General features: G+C 48.3%; 1 protein-coding gene across 1 annotated transcript in view; it reads left to right on the forward strand.

The window, feature by feature from the left end:
- Positions 1-1,942: 1,942 nt before the first annotated feature.
- Positions 1,943-25,239, forward strand: part of LOC121845024 (tyrosine-protein phosphatase non-receptor type 9-like) — a gene marked incomplete at its 3' end in the record, with an annotated part of 29,469 nt that continues 6,172 nt past the window's right edge. Inside the window, exons 1-9 of the mRNA XM_042315726.1 lie at positions 1,943-2,002; positions 7,460-7,603; positions 8,087-8,176; positions 18,708-18,832; positions 20,134-20,239; positions 21,725-21,835; positions 22,108-22,706; positions 22,836-23,066; positions 23,804-23,900. Of these exons, the coding sequence (XP_042171660.1) occupies positions 1,970-2,002; positions 7,460-7,603; positions 8,087-8,176; positions 18,708-18,832; positions 20,134-20,239; positions 21,725-21,835; positions 22,108-22,706; positions 22,836-23,066; positions 23,804-23,900 (1,536 nt within the window). The remainder of the gene's footprint in view (positions 2,003-7,459; positions 7,604-8,086; positions 8,177-18,707; positions 18,833-20,133; positions 20,240-21,724; positions 21,836-22,107; positions 22,707-22,835; positions 23,067-23,803; positions 23,901-25,239) is intronic.

Consider the following 25,239-nt stretch of genomic DNA (forward strand, 5'->3'; position numbering starts at 1 on the left):
TTTGGATGATTGATAGCGACATAGGTGTGTCCCCAATCATCTCTCCTTCCTCCCAGAGTGTGCACTTGTCCACTTCCCTTCACAGCTTTTTAAAAGGAAATGACTTGGTATAATAAATATGATGATTCCTACTAACCCATGCCTCCACCAATCATTCAGATTAGTCTGTTGTTGAAGATGGGAGGGTCAGAGATGATAACAGGTTGGTCTGTTGTTGAAGATGGGAGGGACAGAGATGATAACAGGTTAGTCTGTTGTTGAAGATGGGAGGGACAGAGATGATAACAGGTTAGTCTGTTGTTGAAGATGGGAGGGACAGAGATGATAACAGGTTAGTCTGTTGTTGAAGATGGGAGGGACAGAGAACAGGTTGGTCTGTTGTTGAAGATGGGAGGGACAGAGATGATAACAGGTTAGTCTGTTGTAGAAGATGGGAGGGTCAGAGATGATAACAGGTTAGTCTGTTGTTGAAGATGGGAGAGACAGAGATGATAACAGGTTAGTCTGTTGTTGAAGATGGGAGGGACAGAGATGATAACAGGTTAGTCTGTTGTTGAAGATGGGAGGGACAGAGATGATAACAGATTAGTCTGTTGTTGAAGATGGGAGGGACAGAGATGATAACAGGTTAGTCTGTTGTTGAAGATGGGAGGGACAGAGATGATAACAGGTTAGTCTGTTGTTGAAGATGGGAGGGACAGAGATGATAACAGGTTAGTCTGTTGTTGAAGATGGGAGGGACAGAGATGATAACAGGTTGGTCTGTTGTTGAAGATGGGAGGGACAGAGATGATAACAGGTTAGTCTGTTGTTGAAGATGGGAGGGGACAGAGATGATAACAGGTTAGTCTGTTGTTGAAGATGGGAGGGACAGAGATGATAACAGGGCTCTGGTCTAAAGTAGTGCACTATACAGGGAATAGGGCTCTGGTCTAAAGTAGTGCACTATATAGGGATTAGGGCTCTGGTCTAAAGTAGTGCACTATACAGGGAATAGGGCTCTGGTCTAAAGTAGTGCACTATATAGGGATTAGGGTGCCGCTGAGACGCTCCGTCGCCAACTGTCTTCCACAGGAAATATCTATCAGGATTTCCTTGATAATGAACATCAAAAGCATAACATGTAAAAAATGAATACAAAATAAACATGATATTATGTAAATTGTTGTGACAAGTGATGGTGAATAAAAATCGTTTTCAGGATGTTTTGTCACTGAACTGTTGCCTGTCTATTTATTTTTCATGACAGAGATTCACGTATGGAAAATAACATCACAAACATGGATATACATTCATTAAACTAAACCTTGGTATGCGCTTTTCCACCATGTGTTGTGTCACCTAACATTTTTATAAAGAATGGTGCAGAATTGATCAAATCATCATCTCCATTAGAAGTGTACACTAACGTTTGACTTTTTGTAGAATGAGCCCTTTGGCGACCCGTAGGCTCCTCACGTGGTCCATGTTATTCGGGCTCCTTGGGACGTCCCGTCCCCCCCTAATTGAAGTTAAAATGTAAGTTTAGGTAAAGGTTATAGTTCAAGTTTTGGGGTTATTAAAGTTAGGTTTTTGGGAAGGGACGTCCCAAAGGATTCTGTTTAGCACTAACCCGCCTCCCGTCTGGTCATCATTAGTTACCAGAGCCACAAAGTCATAATTATGGCTAAACCACGCCCATTCCTACAATTTCTCTTCTTAAAATCTGGCTTTAAACCTAACATTAACCACACTGCTATCCTTCTGCTTAACCCTAACCCTTAAATTATTACCTAAAAGCAATTTTTTTTTTTCATGCATTAATTAAAAATAAAAATAAATGCGATATTTGTATCGTATTTTGACTTTGTGTCTGTGGTAACTAGTGTGTCTGTGGTAACTAGTGACAACCGCGCCCCCGCCGCCGCCGCACTCGGTCTTCTGCGTCGTGAACGAGCACGTTGAAACGACGTTGACGTGAGGCTTCAAGATGGCGGAAGCCTTGACGAGTCAGGAGGAACTGGTAAGGACTTGTTTTTTTTTTTTTTTTAACTATAGTGCTCTCGATTTCATCCCCCCCAAAAAACATTTCTGTTAATAATAAACCCAAATGTCTAGTTATGTTGTTAGGGTCAACGTTGTCCCTTGGTGAGGATACTGTCTCGTAAATATCCTTGGTCCCGTTACATATATTATGACAGCCGCTAGCATGCTACTATTAGCTAGCTGCTTAGCACCGTCGTCTGGATGCGTTGGGCTGACATAAGTTACATCTCACTGGTTAGATTTCATACTTTGTTACCCATATTATTATTATTATTATTATTTTGTTGAATAACTTATTGAACGCAGATGGCTACCTAGCGATAGCTAAACGTTAGGCCGGGGAGGAAGACCCGTGTTGACACACGTCCTCTTTGGTAACTATAGTAAGAGTAACTATAGTAACTTTGGTAACTATAGTAAGAGTAACTATAGTAACTTTGGTAACTATAGTAAGAGTAACTATAGTAACTTTGGTAACTATAGTAAGGTAACTATAGTAACTTTGGTAACTATAGTAAGAGTAACATGGACATGTTCTGCTTCATTTGAGCCTTAATACGACTTCCTTTCAGATGTAAAACATAGTCAGTACAAGGTTGCTTTTTTTATACGTCCAGTGACAATGTTTGCTTTCTGAGTACTGTTTGGTCTCAGTCATAGTTAATGTGCCTGATAACTATCTATTTTTCCGACAGTCGGTTCACAGAATTTGCTCTCAGGTTCCTAGTAAAACGTTTGTTTTCGTCGTTCAACTGGCTGGCTAGATTGCTGGTTAACGTTAAACAACCCGAAAGAGCCGCTATCAGATCTAAACTAGTCGATGCACTGCCATAGTACATGTTTTATTGAATTAAACTACATTGGCAACAGTAGACGAGTAGCTTAGGGCCCGAAGCTAGTAGCTGCGACTTGCTCGGTCCTCTCATCTCTTACGAGCAACACGCATTATGTGCTTATATGAATCATGTTACCACTTATTAACATGCATTTGTAACGGGAGTTAACATTTTTTTTAGGGACATTTCTATGTTACTCCTTGGAAGGAGTCGGTACAGTCCGTTGTCAAGTGTCGGGAAACGGATGTTTTTGTTGAATATCCGCTGACGTCACGGGATATAGTTGGAAGTTTAAAGTTCACCCAGATCAATGGCATTGTGTGTGCATGTAGGAGAACTGTGGCAAGACATCAGTAGGTTTATAATTGAACACATTTATGAAGATTTTACACTATTGTGGAGAGATGTCCTGTTTGGATTCTTTCCATACAATAGAAATAAGCAGAATCATTTCTATGTAATTGGTTTCATTGTTCTTTTGGCCAAGTTTCATGTACACAGATGTAAATTTACAAACGGAGGGCCACATTTTCGTGCCCTACAAAAGGAGGTTGAGCTGTGTTTTAAGACGGTTGAATGCTCTACTAACAAAAAAGCTGTTAGAATTGTAACTATATGCATGTCCCTTAAGGTCCTTGTGTAATGTGATATTGCACCCCCTAGCCCAGCCCCGCCCCCAGCCCCGCCCCTAGCGCGATTGTCCATGGTTTGTAATCTAAGTATGCTTGTGTTCCCTCATGTGCTTTGTGTATTGATTTGTTGTTAATAAAAATAAATAATAAAAAAATAAAAATTAAAGTTCACCCAGATCAAGCACATGACGTAGGGCTGTGTGTACTAGAGGTCGACCGATTATGATTTTCCGATACCGATTATTGGAGGACCCAAAAAAAGGCGACATAATCAGCTGGTTTATATGTACATATATGTGTAAAAATGACAATCTCAACTGAATGAACACTTTTATTTGAACTTAATATAATACATCACATATATTTAGTCTCAAATAAAGAATGAAACATGTTCAATTTGGTTTAAATAATGCAAAAACGCAGTGTTGGAGAAGAAAGTAAAAGTGCAATATGTGCCATGTAAAAAAAAAAAAATTAAAAGCTAAAGTTTTAAGTTCCTTGCTCAAGACATGAGCACAAAGGATGGTTCCTTTTAACATGAATCTTCAATATTCCCAGGTAAGACGTTTTAGGTTGTAGTTATTATAGGAATTATGACTCGTCGACTATTTCTCTCTATACCATTTGCATTTCATATACCTTTGACTATTGGATGTTCTAATAGGTACTTTAGTATCGCCAGCCTGATCTCAGGAGTTGATAGTCTTGAAGTCATAAACAGCGCTGTGCTTCAAGCATTGCTAAGAGCTGCTGGCAAACGCAGTAAAGTTTGAATGAATGCTTACGAGCCTGCTGCTGCCTACCACCGCCCAGTCAGACTGCTCTATCAAATATCAAATCATAGACTTAGTTATAATAAACACACAGAAATACGAGCCTTTGGTCATTAATATGGCCAAATCCGGAAACTATAATTTCGAAAACAAACCGTTTATTCTTTCAGTGAAATACGGAACCGTTCCGTATTTTATCTGACGGATGGCATCCATCCGTCTAAATATTGCTGTTACATTGCACAACATTCAATGTTATGTCATAATTAGGTAAAATTCTGGCAAATTAGTTCGCAATGAGCCAGGCGGCCCTAAATGTTGCATATACCCTGACTCTGTGTGCAATGAACGCAAGAGAAGTGACAATTTCCTAGTTAATATTGCCTGCGAATATGAATTTCTTTTCACTAAATATTCAGGTTTAAAAATATATACTTCTGTGTATCAATTTTAATACATGAATTAATGTTTTTGGTTAGTTTTTTATTTTATTTATTTAACTAGGCAAGTCAGTTAAGAACAAATTCTTATTTTCAATGACGGCCTAGGAACAGTGGGTTAACTGCCTGTTCAGGGGCAGAATGACAGATTTTGTACCTTGTCAGCTCAGGGGTTTGAACTTGCAACCTTCCGGTTACTAGTCCAATGCTCTAACCACTAGGCTACCCTGCCGCCTCTACACTCTAACCACTAGACTACCCTGCCGCCTCTACACTCTAACCACTAGACTACCCTGCCGCCCCAAAGTAGGTACATTTGTGCAACGATTGTGCTTTAGTTAAATCATCACCCGTTTTGCAAAGTAGGCTGTGATTCGATGATAAATTAACAGGTTATAATCAACGCAGGACAAGCTAGCTAACCTAGTAATATCATCAACCATGTAGTTAACTCGTGATTATGTGAAGATTGATTGTTTTTTTATAAGATAGGTTTAATGCTAGATAGAAACTTACCACGGCTCCTCGCTGCACTCGAATAACAGGTGGTCAGCCTGCCACACTGTCTCCTCGTGGTGTGCCATGTAATCGGCGCCCTAAAATGCTTTAATTGTTATGAAAACTTGAAATCGGCCCATGTTAATCGTCCATGCCGATTTAATCGGTCGACCTCTAGTGTCTGTCAGTCACATGATGTAGGGCCGTGATGTATATCTGTCAATCACGTGATGTAGGGCCGTGATGTATATCTGTCAATCACGTGATGTAGGGCCGTGATGTATATCTGTCAATCACGTGATGTAGGGCCGTGATGTATATCTGTCAGTCACGTGATGTAGGGCCGTGATGTAGGGCGTGTTTATCTGTCTTTCGATCAACCAATCAGAGATTGAGTTGCTGTTGATTTAGCCAATAAGTGACTGGTCTTGGTTCCTACTTCCTGGGGATGTTGGTCACATTGAATACTGTAGGCACCAGCACAACACACCACACAGGGGTTCAACCATGAGCCGCAAGTGTCAACAACTCTTTGAGCTCCCCTCTCCCCTTATAACTACCCCACACTCACTTGTCCCTTCTGTCCTCTCTCTCTCCCTCCCTCTCTCTCTCCAACCTCAACCCCACATTCACTTGTCCCTTCTGTCCTCTCCCTCCCTCTCTCTCTCCAACCTCAACCCCACCCTCACTCTGTCCTCTCCCTCCCTCTCTCTCCAACGTCAACCCCAACCCCACCCTCACTCTGTCCTCTCCCTGGCTCTCTCTCCAACCTCAACCCCACCCTCACTCTGTCCTCTCCCTCCCTCTCTCTCTCTCCAACCCCACCCTCACTCTGTCCTCTCCCTCCCTCTCTCTCTCTCCAACCTCAACCCCACCCTCACTCTGTCCTCTCCCTCCCTCTCTCTCTCCAACCTCAACCCCACCCTCACTCTGTCCTCTCCCTGCCTCTCTCTCTCTCCAACCTCAACCCCACCCTCACGCTGTCCTCTTCCTCCCTCTCTCTCTCCAACCTCAACCCCACCCTCACACTGTCCTCTCCCTCCCACCCTCACTCTGTCCTCTCCCTCCCTCCCTCTCTCTCTCTCTCCAACCTCAACCCCACCCTCACTCTGACCTCTCCCTCCCTCTCTCTCTCTCTTCAACCTCAACCCCACCCTCACTCTGTCCTCTCCCTCCCCTCTCTCTCTCTCTCCAACCTCAACCCCACCCTCACGCTGTCCTCTCCCTGCCTCTCTCTCTCCAACCTCAACCCCACCCTCACTCTGTCCTCTCCCTGTCTCTCTCTCTCCAACCTCAACCCCACCCTCACTCTGTCCTCTCCCTGCCTCTCTCTCTCTCTCCCTCCCTCCCTGTCTCTCTCCAACCTCAACCCCACCCTCACTCTGTCCTCTCCCTGACTCTCTCTCCAACCTCAACCCAACCCTCACTCTGTCCTCTCCCTCCCTCTCTCTCTCCAACCTCAACCCCACCCTCACTCTGTCCTCTTCCTCCTCTCTCTCTCTCTCTCCAACCTCAACCCCACCCTCACGCTGTCCTCTCCCTCCCTCTCTCTCTCCAACCTCAACCCCACCCTCACACTGTCCTCTCCCTCCCTGTCTCTCTCCAACCTCAACCCCACCCTCACTCTGTCCTCTCCCTGACTCTCTCTCCAACCTCAACCCCACCCTCACTCTGTCCTCTCCCTCCCTCTCTCTCTCCAACCCCACCCTCACTCTGTCCTCTCCCTCCCCCTCTCTCTCTCTCCAACCTCAACCCCACCCTCACTCTGTCCTCTCCCTCCCTCTCTCTCTCCAACCTCAACCCCACCCTCACTCTGTCCTCTCCCTGCCTCTCTCTCTCTCCAACCTCAACCCCACCCTCACGCTGTCCTCTCCCTCCCTCTCTCTCTCCAACCTCAACCCCACCCTCACACTGTCCTCTCCCTCCCTGTCTCTCTCCAACCTCAACCCCACCCTCACTCTGTCCTCTCCCTCCCTCTCTCTCTCCAACCCCACCCTCACTCTGTCCTCTCCCTCCCTCTCTCTCTCTCTCCAACCTCAACCCCACCCTCACTCTGACCTCTCCCTCCCTCTCTCTCTCTCTCCAACCTCAACCCCACCCTCACTCTGTCCTCTCCCTCCCTCTTTCTCTCCAACCTCAACCCCACCCTCACTCTGTCCTCTCCCTCCCTCTCTCTCTCTCCAACCTCAACCCCACCCTCACTCTGTCCCCCTAACCCCCCCCACCACCCCTCTGTCCGTCCCGTCTGTCCCCAGGCGGTGGAGGAGTTCCTGAGTGAGGTGCGTAGCAGGGAACATCCCCACAGTGCTGCTCTGGTCTCTCAGCCGACCGCCGTCAAGTTCCTCATGGCGCGCAAGTTTGATGTCTCCCGAGCAACAGACCTCTTCCAGGCATACAAGGTACAGAGAGGGACCAGGTCGGGGTGGGTGGGTGGGTGTGTGAGAGAGAGAGAGAGAGAGAGAGAGAGAAAGACAGAGAGAGTGTGTGTGAGTGTGAGAGAGAGAGAGAGAGAGAGACAGAGAAAGACAGAGAGAGACAGAGAGAGTGTGTGTGAGTGTGAGAGAGAGAGAGAGGCAGAGAAAGACAGAGAGAGAGAGAGAGTGTGTGTGAGTGTGAGAGAGAGAGAGAGACAGAGAGAGACAGAGAGAGTGTGTGTGAGTGTGAGAGAGAGAGAGAGAGAGAGAGAGAGACAGAGAGAGACAGAGAGAGTGTGTGTGAGTGTGAGAGAGAGAGAGAGAGACAGAGAAAGACAGAGAGAGTGTGTGTGAGTGTGAGCATTTTTGTGTCTATTAGTCCCGAGAGATACACCCAAAATTCCCACCTATGCCAGAATGTGCTAATGGTTGACCCTTGACCTGTATGTCTGTGATTCGTCCAATCAGAACACGAGGATTAAGGAGGGCATCTTCAACATTAACCCAGAAGAGGAACCTCTCCGTTCTGAACTGCTCAGCGGAAAGTTCACCGTCCTGGTGAGGCCTGTGTGTGTGTGTGTGTGTGTGTGTGTGTGTGTGTGTGTGTGTGTGTGTGTGTGTGTGTGTGTGTGTGTGTGTGTGTGTGTGTGTGTGTGTGTGTGTCAGGGTTTTCTTTAGGAAAATGTAGCGCCCAGACAACGTGACCAGGGAATAATTTGATTTACTGGCCATTTTGATAAATTTACAGGATCCATATTCTTTGGGAGTGATGGAGGTAGATATGTATAGGGGAGGGAGACTGGAGTGATGGAGGTAGATATGTAGAGGGGGAAGGGGACAGGGATACTGGAGTGATGGAGGTAGATATGTATAGGGGAAGGAGACAGGGAGACTGGAGTGATGGAGGTAGATATGTATAGGAGACAGGGATACTGGAGTGATGGAGGTAGATATGTATAGGGGGAAGGAGACAGGGATACTGGAGTGATGGAGGTAGATATGTATAGGGGGAAGGAGACAGGGAGACTGGAGTGATGGAGGTAGATATGTAGAGGGGGAAGGAGACAGGGATACTGGAGTGATGGAGGTAGATATGTATAGGGGGAAGGAGACAGGGAGACTGGAGTGATGGAGGTAGATATGTAGAGGGGGAAGGAGACAGGGATACTGGAGTGATGGAGGTAGATATGTATAGGGGGAAGGAGACAGGGATACTGGAGTGATGGAGGTAGATATGTATAGGGGGAAGGAGACAGGGATACTGGAGTGATGGAGGTAGATATGTATAGGAGACAGGGATACTGGAGTGATGGAGGTAGATATGTATAGGGGACAGGGAGACTGGAGTGATGGAGGTAGATATGTATAGGGGGAAGGGGACAGGGATACTGGAGTGATGGAGGTAGATATGTAGAGGGGGAAGGAGACAGGGATACTGGAGTGATGGAGGTAGATATGTATAGGAGACAGGGATACTGGAGTGATGGAGGTAGATATGTAGAGGGGGAAGGAGACAGGGATACTGGAGTGATGGAGGTAGATATGTAGAGGGGAAGGAGACAGGGATACTGGAGTGATGGAGGTAGATATGTATAGGGGGAAGGAGACAGGGATACTGGAGTGATGGAGGTAGATATGTAGAGGGGGAAGGAGACAGGGATACTGGAGTGATGGAGGTAGATATGTATAGGGGGAAGGAGACAGGGAGACTGGAGTGATGGAGGTAGATATGTATAGGGGGAAGGAGACAGGGATACTGGAGTGATGGAGGTAGATATGTATAGGGGGAAGGAGACAGGGAGACTGGAGTGATGGAGGTAGATATGTATAGGGGGAAGGGGACAGGGATACTGGAGTGATGGAGGTAGATATGTAGAGGGGGAAGGAGACAGGGATACTGGAGTGATGGAGGTAGATATGTATAGGGGAAGGGGACAGGGATACTGGAGTGATGGAGGTAGATATGTAGAGGGGGAAGGAGACAGGGATACTGGAGTGATGGAGGTAGATATGTATAGGAGACAGGGATACTGGAGTGATGGAGGTAGATATGTATAGGAGACAGGGATACTGGAGTGATGGAGGTAGATATGTATAGGAGACAGGGATACTGGAGTGATGGAGGTAGATATGTAGAGGGGGAAGGAGACAGGGAGACTGGAGTGATGGAGGTAGATATGTATAGGGGGAAGGAGACAGGGAGACTGGAGTGATGGAGGTAGATATGTATAGGGGGAAGGAGACAGGGATACTGGGGTAATGGAGGTAGATATGTATAGGGGACAGGGAGACTGGAGTGATGGAGGTAGATATGTAGAGGGGTAAAGAGACAGGGAGACTGGAGTGATGGAGGTAGATATGTATAGGGGTAAGGAGACAGGGAGACTGGAGTGATGGAGGTAGATATGTATAGGGGGAAGGAGACAGGGAGACTGGAGTAATGGAGGTAGATATGTATAGGGGTAAGGAGACAGGGATACTGGAGTGATGGAGGTAGATATGTATAGGGGTAAGGAGACAGGGAGACTGGAGTGATGGAGGTAGATATGTATAGGGGGAAGGAGACAGGGATACTGGAGTGATGGAGGTAGATATGTATAGGAGACAGGGATACTGGGGTGATGGAGGTAGATATGTATAGGGGGAAGGAGACAGGGATACTGGAGTGATGGAGGTAGATATGTATAGGAGACAGGGATACTGGAGTGATGGAGGTAGATATGTATAGGAGACAGGGATACTGGAGTGATGGAGGTAGATATGTATAGGAGACAGGGATACTGGAGTGATGGAGGTAGATATGTATAGGAGACAGGGATACTAGAGTGATGGAGGTAGATATGTATAGGAGACAGGGATACTGGAGTGATGGAGGTAGATATGTATAGGGGGAAAGAGACAGGGATACTGGAGTGATGGAGGTAGATATGTATAGGGGAAGGAGACAGGGATACTGGAGTGATGGAGGTAGATATGTATAGGGGGAAGGGGACAGGGATACTGGAGTGATGGAGGTAGATATGTATAGGGGTAAGGAGACAGGGATACTGGAGTGATGGAGGTAGATATGTATAGGGGTAAGGAGACAGGGATACTGGAGTGATGGAGGTAGATATGTATAGGGGAAGGAGACAGGGATACTGGAGTGATGGAGGTAGATATGTATAGGGGTAAGGAGACAGGGATACTGGAGTGATGGAGGTAGATATGTATAGGGGGAAGGAGACAGGGATACTGGAGTGATGGAGGTAGATATGTATATGGGGAAGGAGACAGGGATACTGGAGTGATGGAGGTAGATATGTATAGGAGACAGGGATACTGGAGTGATGGAGGTAGATATGTATAGGGGTAAGGAGACAGGGATACTGGAGTGATGGAGGTAGATATGTATAGGGGTAAGGAGACAGGGAGACTGGAGTGATGGAGGTAGATATGTATAGGGGGAAGGAGACAGGGAGACTGGAGTGATGGAGGTAGATATGTATAGGGGGAAGGAGACAGGGATACTGGGGTAATGGAGGTAGATATGTATAGGGGACAGGGAGACTGGAGTGATGGAGGTAGATATGTATAGGGGTAAGGAGACAGGGAGACTGGAGTGATGGAGGTAGATATGTATAGGAGACAGGGATACTGGAGTGATGGAGGTAGATATGTATAGGGGACAGGGAGACTGGAGTGATGAAGGTAGATATGTATAGGAGACAGGGATACTGGAGTGATGGAGGTAGATATGTATAGGGGGAAGGAGACAGGGATACTGGAGTGATGGAGGTAGATATGTATAGGGGGAAGGAGACAGGGATACTGGAGTGATGGAGGTAGATATGTATAGGGTGAAGGAGACAGGGAGACTGGAGTGATGGAGGTAGATATGTATAGGGGGAAGGAGACAGGGATACTGGGGTGATGGAGGTAGATATGTATAGGGGACAGGGAGACTGGAGTGATGGAGGTAGATATGTATAGGGGGAAGGAGACAGGGATACTGGGGTGATGGAGGTAGATATGTATAGGGGACAGGGAGACTGGAGTGATGGAGGTAGATATGTATAGGGGACAGGGAGACTGGAGTGATGAAGGTAGATATGTATAGGAGACAGGGATACTGGAGTGATGGAGGTAGATATGTATAGGGGGAAGGAGACAGGGATACTGGAGTGATGGAGGTAGATATGTATAGGGGGAAGGAGACAGGGAGACTGGAGTGATGGAGGTAGATATGTATAGGAGACGGATACTGGAGTGATGGAGGTAGATATGTATAGGAGACAGGGATACTGGAGTGATGGAGGTAGATATGTATAGGGGGAAGGAGACAGGGATACTGGAGTGATGGAGGTAGATATGTATAGGGGGAAGGAGACAGGGAGACTGGAGTGATGGAGGTAGATATGTATAGGAGACAGGGATACTGGAGTGATGGAGGTAGATATGTATAGGGGGAAGGAGACAGGGATACTGGAGTGATGGAGGTAGATATGTAGAGGGGGAAGGAGACAGGGATACTGGAGTGATGGAGGTAGATATGTAGAGGGGGAAGGAGACAGGGATACTGGAGTGATGGAGGTAGATATGTAGAGGGGGAAGGAGACAGGGATACTGGAGTGATGGAGGTAGATATGTATAGGAGACAGGGATACTGGAGTGATGGAGGTAGATATGTAGAGGGGGAAGGAGACAGGGATACTGGAGTGATGGAGGTAGATATGTAGAGGGGGAAGGAGACAGGGATACTGGAGTGATGGAGGTAGATATGTATAGGGGGAAGGAGACAGGGATACTGGAGTGATGGAGGTAGATATGTAGAGGGGGAAGGAGACAGGGATACTGGAGTGATGGAGGTAGATATGTATAGGGGGAAGGAGACAGGGATACTGGAGTGATGGAGGTAGATATGTATAGGGGAAGGAGACAGGGATACTGGGGTGATGGAGGTAGATATGTATAGGGGACAGGGAGACTGGAGTGATGGAGGTAGATATGTATAGGGGGAAGGAGACAGGGATACTGGGGTGATGGAGGTAGATATGTATAGGGGACAGGGAGACTGGAGTGATGGAGGTAGATATGTATAGGAGACAGGGATACTGGAGTGATGGAGGTAGATATGTATAGGAGACAGGGATACTGGAGTGATGGAGGTAGATATGTAGAGGGGGAAGGAGACAGGGATACTGGAGTGATGGAGGTAGATATGTATAGGGGAAGGAGACAGGGAGACTGGAGTGATGGAGGTAGATATGTATAGGAGACGGATACTGGAGTGATGGAGGTAGATATGTATAGGAGACAGGGATACTGGAGTGATGGAGGTAGATATGTATAGGGGGAAGGAGACAGGGATACTGGAGTGATGGAGGTAGATATGTATAGGGGGACAGAGATACTGGAGTGATGGAGGTAGATATGTATAGGGGGAAGGAGACAGGGAGACTGGAGTGATGGAGGTAGATATGTATAGTGGTAAGGGGACAGGGATACTGGGGTGATGGAGGTAGATATGTATAGGAGACAGGGATACTGGAGAGATGGAGGTAGATATGTATAGGGGGAAGGAGACAGGGAGACTGGAGTGATGGAGGTAGATATGTATAGGGGGAAGGAGACAGGGATACTGGAGTGATGGAGGTAGATATGTATAGGGGAAGGAGACAGGGATACTGGAGTGATGGAGGTAGATATGTATAGGGGGAAGGAGACAGGGATACTGGAGTGATGGAGGTAGATATGTATAGGGGAAGGAGACAGGGATACTGGAGTGATGGAGGTAGATATGTATAGGGGAAGGAGACAGGGATACTGGAGTGATGGAGGTAGATATGTATAGGAGACAGGGATACTGGGGTGATGGAGGTAGATATGTATAGGGGGAAGGAGACAGGGATACTGGAGTGATGGAGGTAGATATGTATAGGAGACAGGGATACTGGAGTGATGGAGGTAGATATGTATAGGAGACAGGGATACTGGAGTGATGGAGGTAGATATGTATAGGAGACAGGGATACTGGAGTGATGGAGGTAGATATGTATAGGAGACAGGGATACTGGAGTGATGGAGGTAGATATGTATAGGGGGAAAGAGACAGGGATACTGGAGTGATGGAGGTAGATATGTATAGGGGGAAGGAGACAGGGATACTGGAGTGATGGAGGTAGATATGTATAGGGGAAGGAGACAGGGATACTGGAGTGATGGAGGTAGATATGTAGAGGGGGAAGGAGACAGGGATACTGGAGTGATGGAGGTAGATATGTAGAGGGGTAAGGAGACAGGGATACTGGAGTGATGGAGGTAGATATGTATAGGGGTAAGGGGATACTGGAGTGATGGAGGTAGATATGTATAGGGGTAAGGAGACAGGGATACTGGAGTGATGGAGGTAGATATGTATAGGGGGAAGGAGACAGGGATACTGGAGTGATGGAGGTAGATATGTATAGGGGGAAGGAGACAGGGATACTGGAGTGATGGAGGTAGATATGTATATGGGGAAGGAGACAGGGATACTGGAGTGATGGAGGTAGATATGTATAGGAGACAGGGATACTGGAGTGATGGAGGTAGATATGTATAGGGGGAAGGAGACAGGGAGACTGGAGTGATGGAGGTAGATATGTATAGGAGACAGGGATACTGGAGTGATGGAGGTAGATATGTATAGGGGGAAGGAGACAGGGATACTGGAGTGATGGAGGTAGATATGTATAGGAGACAGGGATACTGGAGTGATGGAGGTAGATATGTATAGGAGACAGGGATACTGGAGTGATGGAGGTAGATATGTATAGGAGACAGGGATACTGGAGTGATGGAGGTAGATATGTATAGGGGGAAGGAGACAGGGATACTGGAGTGATGGAGGTAGATATGTAGAGGGGGAAGGAGACTAGGAATCACGATCAAAGATAAACAGAGTAGCAGTGTGTGTGTATAGAGTGTCAGTATAAATGTTTGTGCTTATTATGTGTGAGTGACAAAATGGAGTGTGTGTGTGTTGCAGTCTGTGTTTTGTAGTGTGTGTGCGTCTGTGTGTTGTAGTGTGTGTGTGTGTGTGTGTTGTAGTGTGTTTTGTAGTGTGTGTGTGTGTGTGTTGTAGTGTGTGTTGTAGTGTGTGTTGCAGTCTGTGTTTTGTAGTGTGTGTGCGTCTGTGTGTTGTAGTGTGTGTGTGTGTGTGTGTTGTAGTGTGTGTGTGTGTGTGTGTGTGTGTGTTTGTGTGTTGTAGTGTGTGTGTTGTAGTGTGTGTTGTAGTGTGTGCGTAAGAGTGTAGGGCCCCTGTGAGTGTCTATAGAGACTAGCTGATTATTGAGTTGTGACTGTCAGTGAATAGCATATGAATGAAATATGTGAAGATCATTTTGCATCTTGAGTATCATTTAAAAAATGTTGAGACAAGATAGGGGGAGGGGTGAAGATATCGGCCACTCTCTCTCCAGAAGGGCCCCGTCTCTCTCCAGAAGGGCCCCGTCTCTCTCCAGAAGGGCCCCGTCTCTCTCCAGAAGGGCCCCGTCTCTCTCTCTCTCCAGAAGGGACCCGTCTCTCTCTCTCTCCAGAAGGGACCCGTCTCTCTCTCTCCAGAAGGGACCCGTCTCTCTCCAGAAGGGCCCCGTCTCTCTCCAGAAGGGCCCCGTCTCTCTCTCTCTCCAGAAGGGACCCGTCTCTCTCTCTCCAGAAGGGCCCCGTCTCTCTCCAGAAGGGCCCCGTCTCTCTCTCTCCAGAAGGGCCCCGTCTCTCTCTCTCCAGAAGGGACCCGTCTCTCTCTCTCCAGAAGGGACCCGTCTCTCTCCAGAAGGGCCCCGTCTCTATCTCTCCAGAAGGGCCCCGTCTCTCTCTCTCTCCAGAAGGGCCCCGTCTCTCTCTCCAGAAGGGCCCCGTCTCTCTCTCCAGAAGGGACCCGTCTCTCTCCAGAAGGGCTCCGTCTCTCTCCATTCATTGTGTGAATCTGGTTTCTCTGCCCTGATAATGTTGAGGGGGTATGTGTCTTGTTTCTCTGCCCTGATAATGTTGAGGGGGCATGTGTCTGGTTTCTCTGCCCTGATAATGTTGAGGGGGCATGTGTCTGGTTTCTCTGCCCTGATCATGTTGGGGGATGTGTCTGGTTTCTCTGCTCTGATAATGTTGAGGGGGCATGTGTCTGGTTTCTCTACCCTGATAATGTTGAGGGGGCATGTGTCTGGTTTCTCTGCCCTGATCATGTTGGGGAGTTCTCTGCCCTGATCATGTTGAGGGGGGATGTGGCTGGTTTCTCTACCCTGATCATGTTGAGGGAGTTCTCTGCCCTGATAATGTTGAGGGAGCATGTGTCTGGTTTCTCTACCCTGATCATGTTGGGGGGGCATGTGTCTGGTTTCTCCGCCCTGATCATGTTGGGGGCATGTGTGTGGTTTCTCTGCCCTGGTCATGTTGAGGAGCATGTATCTGGTTTCTCTGCCCCGATAGTGTTGGGGGGCATGTGTCTGGTCATGTTGAGGAGCGCACATGCCTGAACACGAATAGAAGTTACTGGCCTGCTGCGTGGAAATGTAGGAAAGTGTTTTTTTTAAATGTTGTACCTCCATTGCGAATGATAATATATTAAAACTATAGTTTTTCACAGTAAGCTATTTGAAAAATCTTTCTAATAATCTCCCTCCTCGATAATGACAGATCCTCGGTGTGAAAGACCAATGGAAGGGCCTACTGCAGCGTTGGCCAATAGGCTGTGTGTTCCATAGAAGGGCCTACTGCAGTATTGGCCAATAGGCTGTGTGTTCCATGGAAGGGCCTACTGCAGCATTGGCCAATAGGCTGTGTGTTCCATGGAACGGCCTACTGCAGTATTGGCCAATAGGCTGTGTGTTCCATGGAACGGCCTACTGCAGCATTGGCCAATAGGCTGTGTGTTCCATGGAACGGCCTACTGCAGTATTGGCCAATAGGCTGTGTGTTCCATGGAACGGCCTACTGCAGCATTGGCCAATAGGCTGTGTGTTCCATGGAACGGCCTACTGCAGTATTGGCCAATAGGCTGTGTGTTCCATGGAACGGCCTACTGCAGCATTGGCCAATAGGCTGTGTGTTCCATGGAACGGCCTACTGCAGCCGGTTGCCCGTACCTGAATGGGAGGGGGGCCGGTTGCCCGTACCTGAATGGGAGGGGGCCGGTTGCCCGTACCTGAATGGGAGGGGGCCGGTTGCCCGTACCTGAATGGGAGGGGGCCGGTTGCCCGTACCTGAATGGGAGGGGGCCGGTTGCCCGTACCTGAATGGGAGGGCCGGTTGCCCGTACCTGAATGGGAGGGGGCCGGTTGCCCGTACCTGAATGGGAGGGGGCCGGTTGCCCGTACCTGAATGGGAGGGGGCGGTTGCCCGTGCCTGAATGGGAGGGGGCCGGTTGCCCGTGCCTGAATGGGAGGGGGCCGGTTGCCCGTGCCTGAATGGGAGGGGGCCGGTTGCCCGTACCTGTATGGGAGGGGGCCGGTTGCCCGTACCTGTATGGGAGGGGGCCGGTTGCCCGTACCTGTATGGGAGGGGGCCGGTTGCCCGTACCTGAATGGGAGGGGGCCGGTTGCCCGTACCTGAATGGGAGGGGGCCGGTTGCCCGTACCTGAATGGGAGGGGGCCGGTTGCCCGTACCTGAATGGGAGGGCCGGTTGCCCGTACCTGAATGGGAGGGGGCCGGTTGCCCGTACCTGAATGGGAGGGGGGCGGTTGCCCGTACCTGAATGGGAGGGGGCCGGTTGCCCGTACCTGAATGGGAGGGGGCCGGTTGCCCGTACCTGAATGGGAGGGCCGGTTGCCCGTGCCTGAATGGGAGGGGGGCCGGTTGCCCGTGCCTGAATGGGAGGGGGCCGATTTGCCCGTGCCTGAATGGGAGGGGGCCGGTTGCCCGTGCCTGAATGGGAGGGGGCCGGTTGCCCGTGCCTGAATGGGAGGGGGCGGTTGCCCGTGCCTGAATGGGGAGGGCCGGTTGCCCGTGCCTGAATGGGAGGGGGCCGGTTGCCCGTACCTGAATGGGAGGGGGCCGGTTGCCCGTACCTGAATGGGAGGGGGGCCGGTTGCCCGTACCTGAATGGGAGGGGGGCCGGTTGCCCGTACCTGAATGGGAGGGATGCAATTTGACCTGTAGACTGAACAGCGTCAGTTTGCCAGGGGTTTCTGTTTCTCTCGGGTCGTTTTTGGCCTCTGCAACTCAAGTCGTTTGTGTGTCTGACAACAGTGGCAGGAACAGAGGCAGCTTGTTGAACTAATAACCCAACTAATGTGTCTTACATTCTCTCCCTGGAAAAACTGACGTCTATGAGCAGAGGAATGAGGAAAAAGAGGAGAAGACTGAGCTGACAGGCAGCAGGTCCTCTCGCCCTCCCGTCTGACTCCTTCTTCTCTCTCTCTCCTCTTCTTTCCCTCTGAGGGTTTGTCTTATGATGAATGGGGCTGTCTGAACAAACCCTCACCAATTAGACTGAGAAGGGGGAGGAGGGGAGGGATGGATGGATGATGGATGAGGGAGGAGGAGGGGGGAGAGATAGAAAGACTGAAGTGAAGAGGGGGGATGTGAGAAAAGAGGTAGAAAATGCTGTCTGTTGTGTTTACAGTAAAGGTCATGACTAAAATAAAGATCTACTAGAATGCGGTCTGTTGTGTTTACAGTAAAGTTCAGGAGCTCTGTAAAATACAGATCTACTAGAATGCGGTCTGTTGTGTTTACAGTAAAGGTCATGAGGACTAAGTAAAGGTTTGCTAGAATGCGGTCTGTTGTGTTTACAGTAAAGGTTTGCTATAATGCTGTGTTTACAGTAAAGTTCATGAGGACTAAGTAAAGGTTTGCTAGAATGCTGTGCTTACAGTAAAGTTCATGAGGACTAGGTAAAGGTTTGCTAGAATGTGGTCTGTTGTGTTTACAGTAAAGGTTTGCTAGAATGCTGTGTTTACAGTAAAGTTCATGAGGACTAGGTAAAGGTTTGCTAGAATGCTGTGTTTACAGTAAAGGTCATGAGGACTAGGTAAAGGTTTGCTAGAATGCTGTGTTTACAGTAAAGGTCATGAGGACTAGGTAAAGGTTTGCTAGAATGCTGTGTTTACAGTAAAGCTCTGTGTGTTTCAGCCTGGTCGTGATGCTAAGGGTGCTGCTCTGGCTCTGTTCACCGCTCGTCTCCACCGCTCTGACGTCACTACCCATAGGGCTGTGCTGCAGGCCATCATCTTTCAGCTGGACAAAGCCATCGAGAGGTAACCCCCCCTGCACTACATTATTTATCTCTTTTTATTTATCTCTCTCTCTCCTTAATTAGTCCTATTCTCTCTCTCCTTAATTAGTCCTATTCTCTCTCTCTCTCCTTAATTAGTCATAGTCTCTCTCTCTCTCCTTAATTAGTCCTATTCTCTCCCTCTCTCTCCTTAATTAGTCCTATTCTCTCTCTCTCTCTCCTTAATTAGTCATATTCTCTCCCTCTCTCCTTAATTGGTCCTATTCTCTCTCTGTCCTTAATTAGTCCTATTCTCTCTCTGTCCTTAATTAGTCCTATTCTCTCTCTCTCTCCTTAATTAGTCCTATTCTCTTCCTCGCTCCTTAATTAGTCCTATTCTCTCTTTCTCTCCTTAATTAGTCCTATTCTCTCTTTCTCTCCTTAATTAGTCCTATTCTCTCTCCTTAATTAGTCCGATTCTCTCTCTCTCTCGCTCCACAATTAGTCCTATTCTCTCTCTCTCTCCTTAATTAGTCCTATTCTCTCTCGCTTTCCTTAATTAGTCCTATTCTCTTCCTCTCTCCTTAATTAGTCCTATTCTCTCTCTCTCCTTAATTAGTCCTATTCTCTCTCCTTAATTAGTCCGATTATCTCTCTCTCTCTCTCCTTAATTAGTCCTATTCTCTCTCGCTTTCCTTAATTAGTCCTATTCTCTTCCTCTCTCCTTAATTAGTCCTATTCTCTTCCTCTCTCCTTAATTAGTCCTTTTCTCTCTCTCTCCTTAATTAGTCCTAGTCTCTCTCTCTCTCTCTCTCTCCTTAATTAGTCCTATTCTCTTCCTCTCTCCTTAATTAGTCCTTTTCTCTCTCTCTCCTTAATTAGTCCTAGTCTCTCTCTCTCTCCTTAATTAGTCCTATTCTCTCTCTCTCCTTAATTAGTCCTTTTCTTTCTCTCCTTAATTAGTCCTATTCTCTCTCTCTCCTTAATTAGTCCTATTCTCTCTCTCTCTCCCTCTCTCCTTAATTAGTCCTATTCTCTCTCTCTCTCTCCTTAATTAGTCCTATTCTCTCTCTCTCCCTCTCTCCTTAATTAGTCCTATTTTCTGCCTCTCTCTCTCTCCTTAATTAGTCCTATTCTCTCTCTCCCTAATTAGTCCTATTCTCTCTCTCTCTCATTAATTAGTCATATTCTCTTCCTCTCTCCTTAATTAGTCCTATTCTCTCCCTCCGTCCTTAATTAGTCCTTCTCTCTTTGTCTCCTTCACCTCTCAATCCTTTAATGTACATAACAGATAACTCACCTCCCCCTCTCTCCCTCCCTCTCTCCCCCCCTTCCTCTCTCCAGTGTTGACACCCAGAGAGATGGTTTAATATTCATCTATGACATGACCAACTCCAGCTATGGGAACTTTGACTATGAGCTCTGTGTCAAGATCCTCGACCTCCTCAAGGTAACACACCGCCTGTGTCCCAAATGCCTACCTGTCCCAAATGACTCCCTGTCCCAAATGACTCCCTGGTCCAAATGACTCCCTGTCCCAAATGATTCCCTGTCAAATGACTCCCTGCCCCAAATGACTCCCTGCCCCAAATGACTCCCTGCCCCAAATGACTCCCTGCTCCAAATGACTCCCTGTCCCAAATGACTCCCTGTCCGAAATGACTCCCTGTCCGAAATGACTCCCTGTCCGAAATGACTCCCTGTCAAATGACTCCCTGTCAAATGACTCCCTGTCAAATGACTCCCTGTCCCAACAATGCAGAGTTAAAGTAAGAAAATGTACGAATAAAAAATATTAAGTAGTATAAAATTAAATAACAATAATGAGGCTAAAAACAAGGAGTACCAGAACCCAGTCAATGGGCCGTGTTACCAGAACCCAGTCAATGGGCCGTGTTACCAGAACCCAGTCAATGGGCCGTGTTACCAGAACCCAGTCAATGGGCCGTGTTACCAGAACCCAGTCAATGGGCCGTGTTACCAGAACCCAGTCAATGGGCCGTGTTACCAGAACCCAGTCAATGGGCCGGTTTACCAGAACCCAGTCAATGGGCCGTGTTACCAGAACCCAGTCAATGGGCCGTGTTACCAGAACCCAGTCAATGGGCCGTGTTACCAGAACCCAGTCAATGGGCCGTGTTACCAGAACCCAGTCAATGGGCCGTGTTACCAGAACCCAGTCAATGGGCCGTGTTACCAGAACCCAGTCAATGGGCCGTGTTACCAGAACCCAGTCAATGGGCCGTGTTACCAGAACCCAGTCAATGGGCCGTGTTACCAGAACCCAGTCAATGGGCCGTGTTACCAGAACCCAGTCAATGGACCGTGTTACCAGAACCCAGTCAATGGACCGTGTTACCAGAACCCAGTCAATGGGCCGTGTTACCAGAACCCAGTCAATGGGCCGCCGTGTTACCAGAACCCAGTCAATGGGCCGTGTTACCAGTACTGGTCAATGGGCCGTGTTACCAGTACTGGTCAATGGGCCGTGTTACCAGTACTGGTCAATGGGCCGTGTTACCAGAACCCGTCAATGGGCCGTGTTACCAGAACCCAGTCAATGGGCCGTGTTACCAGAACCCAGTCAATGGGCCGTGTTACCAGAACCCAGTCAATGTCCTCGATGCATCATACCTTATATAGTACATTACTCTGGTCACTAGTAGTTCACTATATAGGGAATAGGGTCCTGGTCTAAAGTAGTGCACTATATAGGGAATAGGGCTCTGATCTAAAGTAGTGCACTATATAGGAAATAGGGCCCTGGTCTAAAGTAGTTCTTCCTCTCCTCTTCATCATCCTCTCTTCCCCTCCTCTCTTCCTCTCTTCTCTTCCTCTCCTCTCTTCATCATCATCCTCTCTCTCCTTCTATTTCTTCCCCTCTTTTGTCTTTTTCCATTCACTCGTTACCTGTGTGTGTGTGTGTCTCTCCTAGGGTGCGTTCCCAGCGCGTCTGAAGTGTGTGTTCATCGTGTCGTCTCCTCTCTGGTTCAGAGCTCCCTTCGCCGTCCTCAGACTCTTCGTACGTGAGAAGCTGAGAGAGAGGGTACGACCGTGTGTGTGTGTGTGTGTGTTTTGAGATGGTCACTGTGTTGGTGCGATACCATGTCTCTCAGGTGTGTGCGTGTGCCTAACAGTCTCTCTCTCTCCCTCCCCAGGTGTGTTTGTGTGTGTGTGTGTGTGTGTGTGTGTGTGTGTGTGTGTGTGTGTGTGTGTGTGTGTGTGTGTACGTAACAGTCTCTCTCTCTCTCCCTCCCCAGGTGTGTGTGTGTGTGTGTGTATGTGTACGTAACAGTCTCTCTCTCTCTCCCTCCCCAGGTGTGTACAGTGAAGGCCCACGAGCTGTCCAATTACATCCCAGTCTCTTCTCTTCCGGAACACCTGGACGGAACCTCCCGGTACAGCCACGTTGCCTGGATACAGTCCTGCGTCAACACACACACCGCCCCAGGCGACGCGCACACACACCCGCACGACACACACGACTGCGTGGGCAGCCTGTTGCTCTCGTACAGCCTGGAGCCACACAACGCTAACGCCGCCGCTACGTTGGCCGCTACGCAAACCTCCATAGACTCCCACTCAGATTCGCCGCTGCTGTTAGCCTCCGAGCTAGCGTTAGCGGCTACCGCTAACTCCAACTGCTACGACGACAGTAATGCTAACCCACACGTCCACTGTGGTACAGTGAACGGCAGGACTCAAGGCCGGGCCCAGAACAGCCCCCAGAGCTCTGGACCACAGAGGAATCACCAACATTGGAACGGGTCTGCCCGTAGCTACGGTGTCAAGGCAGGGTTGGGGGTTAATACCGTTGTTGGGGTTGTTAGCGGCGCTAGCCCCAATGCTAACAGCGTGAATGGTCGCCAGCCCCCTCCCCAGTCGGACACGCCCCGGACACACCCCTCCACCACAAAGTAGTAGGAATTACGATGAGTGACGGGTCAGAAACCTCGACGACGGAACAGCGAACGAGGAAGAGCAGGAAGGAGAGGAGGAAGAGGATGAGGTAGATGGGGTGCCTCCTCTCCCTCAGAAGTCTCTCTCCCACGCCACCCTCAACCCCCGCCGTCCCAGTGCCCCTCACTCAGCGGCGCGTCACAGCCGGACGAGGACCCTTGTCCCCAGGAAGAGGTGTCCGTACACATGCCTGACGGGGTAGGGATGAACGTGTTGGAGCTGGTGGAGCACGTGAAGAAGAGGAAGAAGAAAGGAATCTACCAGGAGTATGAAGAGATACGCAAGGAGCCTCCTACTGGTAGCTTTGACTACAGCAAGTTAGTCTCTCTCTGTCTCTGTCTCTCTCTCTGTCTCTCTCTCTGTCTCTCTCTCTGTCTCTCTGTCTCTCTCTCTGTCTCTCTCTCTCTCTCTCTCTGTCTCTCTCTCTCTCTCTCTCTCTGTCTCTCTCTCTCTCTCTCTCTCTCTGTCACTCTCTCTCTGTCTCTCTCTCTGTCTCTCTCTCTGTCTCTCTCTCTGTCTCTCTCTCTGTCTCTCTCTCTCTGTCTCTCTCTCTCTGTCTCTCTCTCTGTCTCTCTCTCTCTCTGTCTCTCTCTCTGTCTCTCTCTCTGTCTCTCTGTCAAGGAGCCTCCTACTGGTAGCTTTGACTACAGCAAGTTAGTCTCTCTCTCCCCCTCTCTCTGTCTCTCTCTGTCTCCCCTCTCTCTGTCTCTCTCTCTGTCGCTGTCTCTCTCTCTCTCCGGCTCTCTCTGTCTCCCCCTCTCTCTGTGTGTCTCTCTCTCTGTCTCTCTCTCTGTGTCTCTATCTGTCTCCTCCTCTCTGTGTCTCTCTCTGTCTCCCCCTCTCTCTGTCTCTCTGTCTCTCTCTCTCTGTCTCCCCCTCTGTCTCTCTCTCCTCTCTCTGTCTCTCTCTCCCTCTCTCCGTCTCTCTCTCTCTCTCTCTCTCTCTCCCTCCCTCTCTCTGTCTCTCTCTCTATTTCTCTTTAATGCCAGTTAATAGTCTAATCTCTTTCTCTCTCCCTCCTTTTCACTTCCTTCCTTCCTTACTCTCTGTGTAGAAAGCTGTCCAATCAGATCAAGAACAGGTACAGTGATGTCCTCTGTCTGGACCAATCACGTGTCAGACTCTGCCAGCTCTGTGATGATGAGGACGAGGTATGTTTCAGGATAATTATTTATGTCTAAAATCAGAAATGGTGTGTTAACTCCCTATGGAGGAGAGTCACCCCTCTATGCCACATTCAGAAAGTATTCAGACCCCCTTGCCTTTTTCCACATTTTGTTACGTTACAGCCTTATTCTAAAATGGACATTGGTTTTTTCACCATCATCAATCTACACACAATACCCCATAATGACATCACACTACCCCATAATGACATCACACTACCCCATAATGACATCACACTACCCCATAATGACATCACAATACCCCATAATGACATCACACTACCCCATAATGACATCACAACACACCCATAATGACATCACACTACCCCATAATGACATCACAACACACCCATAATGACATCACAACACACCCATAATGACATCACACTACCCCATAATGACATCACAACACACCCATAATGACATCACAATACCCCATAATGACAAAGCAAAAACTGTTTTTTTAAAACATTTTGGCAAATAAAATAACGGAAATATCACATTTATGTAACTATTCAGACCCTTTTACTCAGTACTTTTGTTGAAGCACCTTTGGCAGTGATTACAGCCTAGAGGTTTTATTTTTAACCTATTTTACTAGGCAAGTCAGTTAAGAACAAATTCTTATTTTCAATGACGGCCTAGGAACAGTCGGTTAACTGCCCTGTTCAGGGGCAGAACGACAGATTTGTACCTTGTCAGCGGGGGAATTCGATCTAGTAACCTTTCAATTACTAGTCCAACGCTCTAACCTGCCCCCACCCCCCGTCTTCTTGACACTAAAAGCTTGGCACACCTGTATTTGGGGAGTTTCTCCCATTCTTCTCTGCAGATCCTCTCAAGCTCTGTCAGGTTAGAGGAGGAGAGTCGCTGCACAGCTATTTTCAGGTCTCTCCACTGATGCTGAATCGGGTTCAAGTTCGGGCTCTGGCTGGATCACTCAAGGACATTCAGAGAGTTTTCCCGAAGCCACTCCTGCATTGTCACGACTGTGTGGTTAGATCGTTGTCCTGTTGGAAGGTGAACCTTCGTCCCAGTCTGAGGTCCTGAGCGCTCGGAAGCAGGTTTTCATCAAGGATCTCTGTACTTCGCTCCGTTCATCTTTCCCTCGATCCTGTCTAGTCTCCCTGTCCCTGCTGCTGAGAAACATCCTCACAGCATGATGCTGCCACCACCATGCTTCACCGTAGGGATGGTGCCAGGTTTCCTCTAGACGTGACGCTTGGCATTCAGGCCAAAGAGTTCAATCTTGGTTTCATCAGACCAGAGAATCTTGTTTCTCATGGTCTGAGAGTCTTTAGGTGTCTTTTGTCAAACTCCAAGC

The sequence above is a fragment of the Oncorhynchus tshawytscha genome, unplaced genomic scaffold (genome assembly GCF_018296145.1).
Source record: "Oncorhynchus tshawytscha isolate Ot180627B unplaced genomic scaffold, Otsh_v2.0 Un_contig_6062_pilon_pilon, whole genome shotgun sequence".
Taxonomy (NCBI): Eukaryota; Metazoa; Chordata; class Actinopteri; order Salmoniformes; family Salmonidae; genus Oncorhynchus; species Oncorhynchus tshawytscha.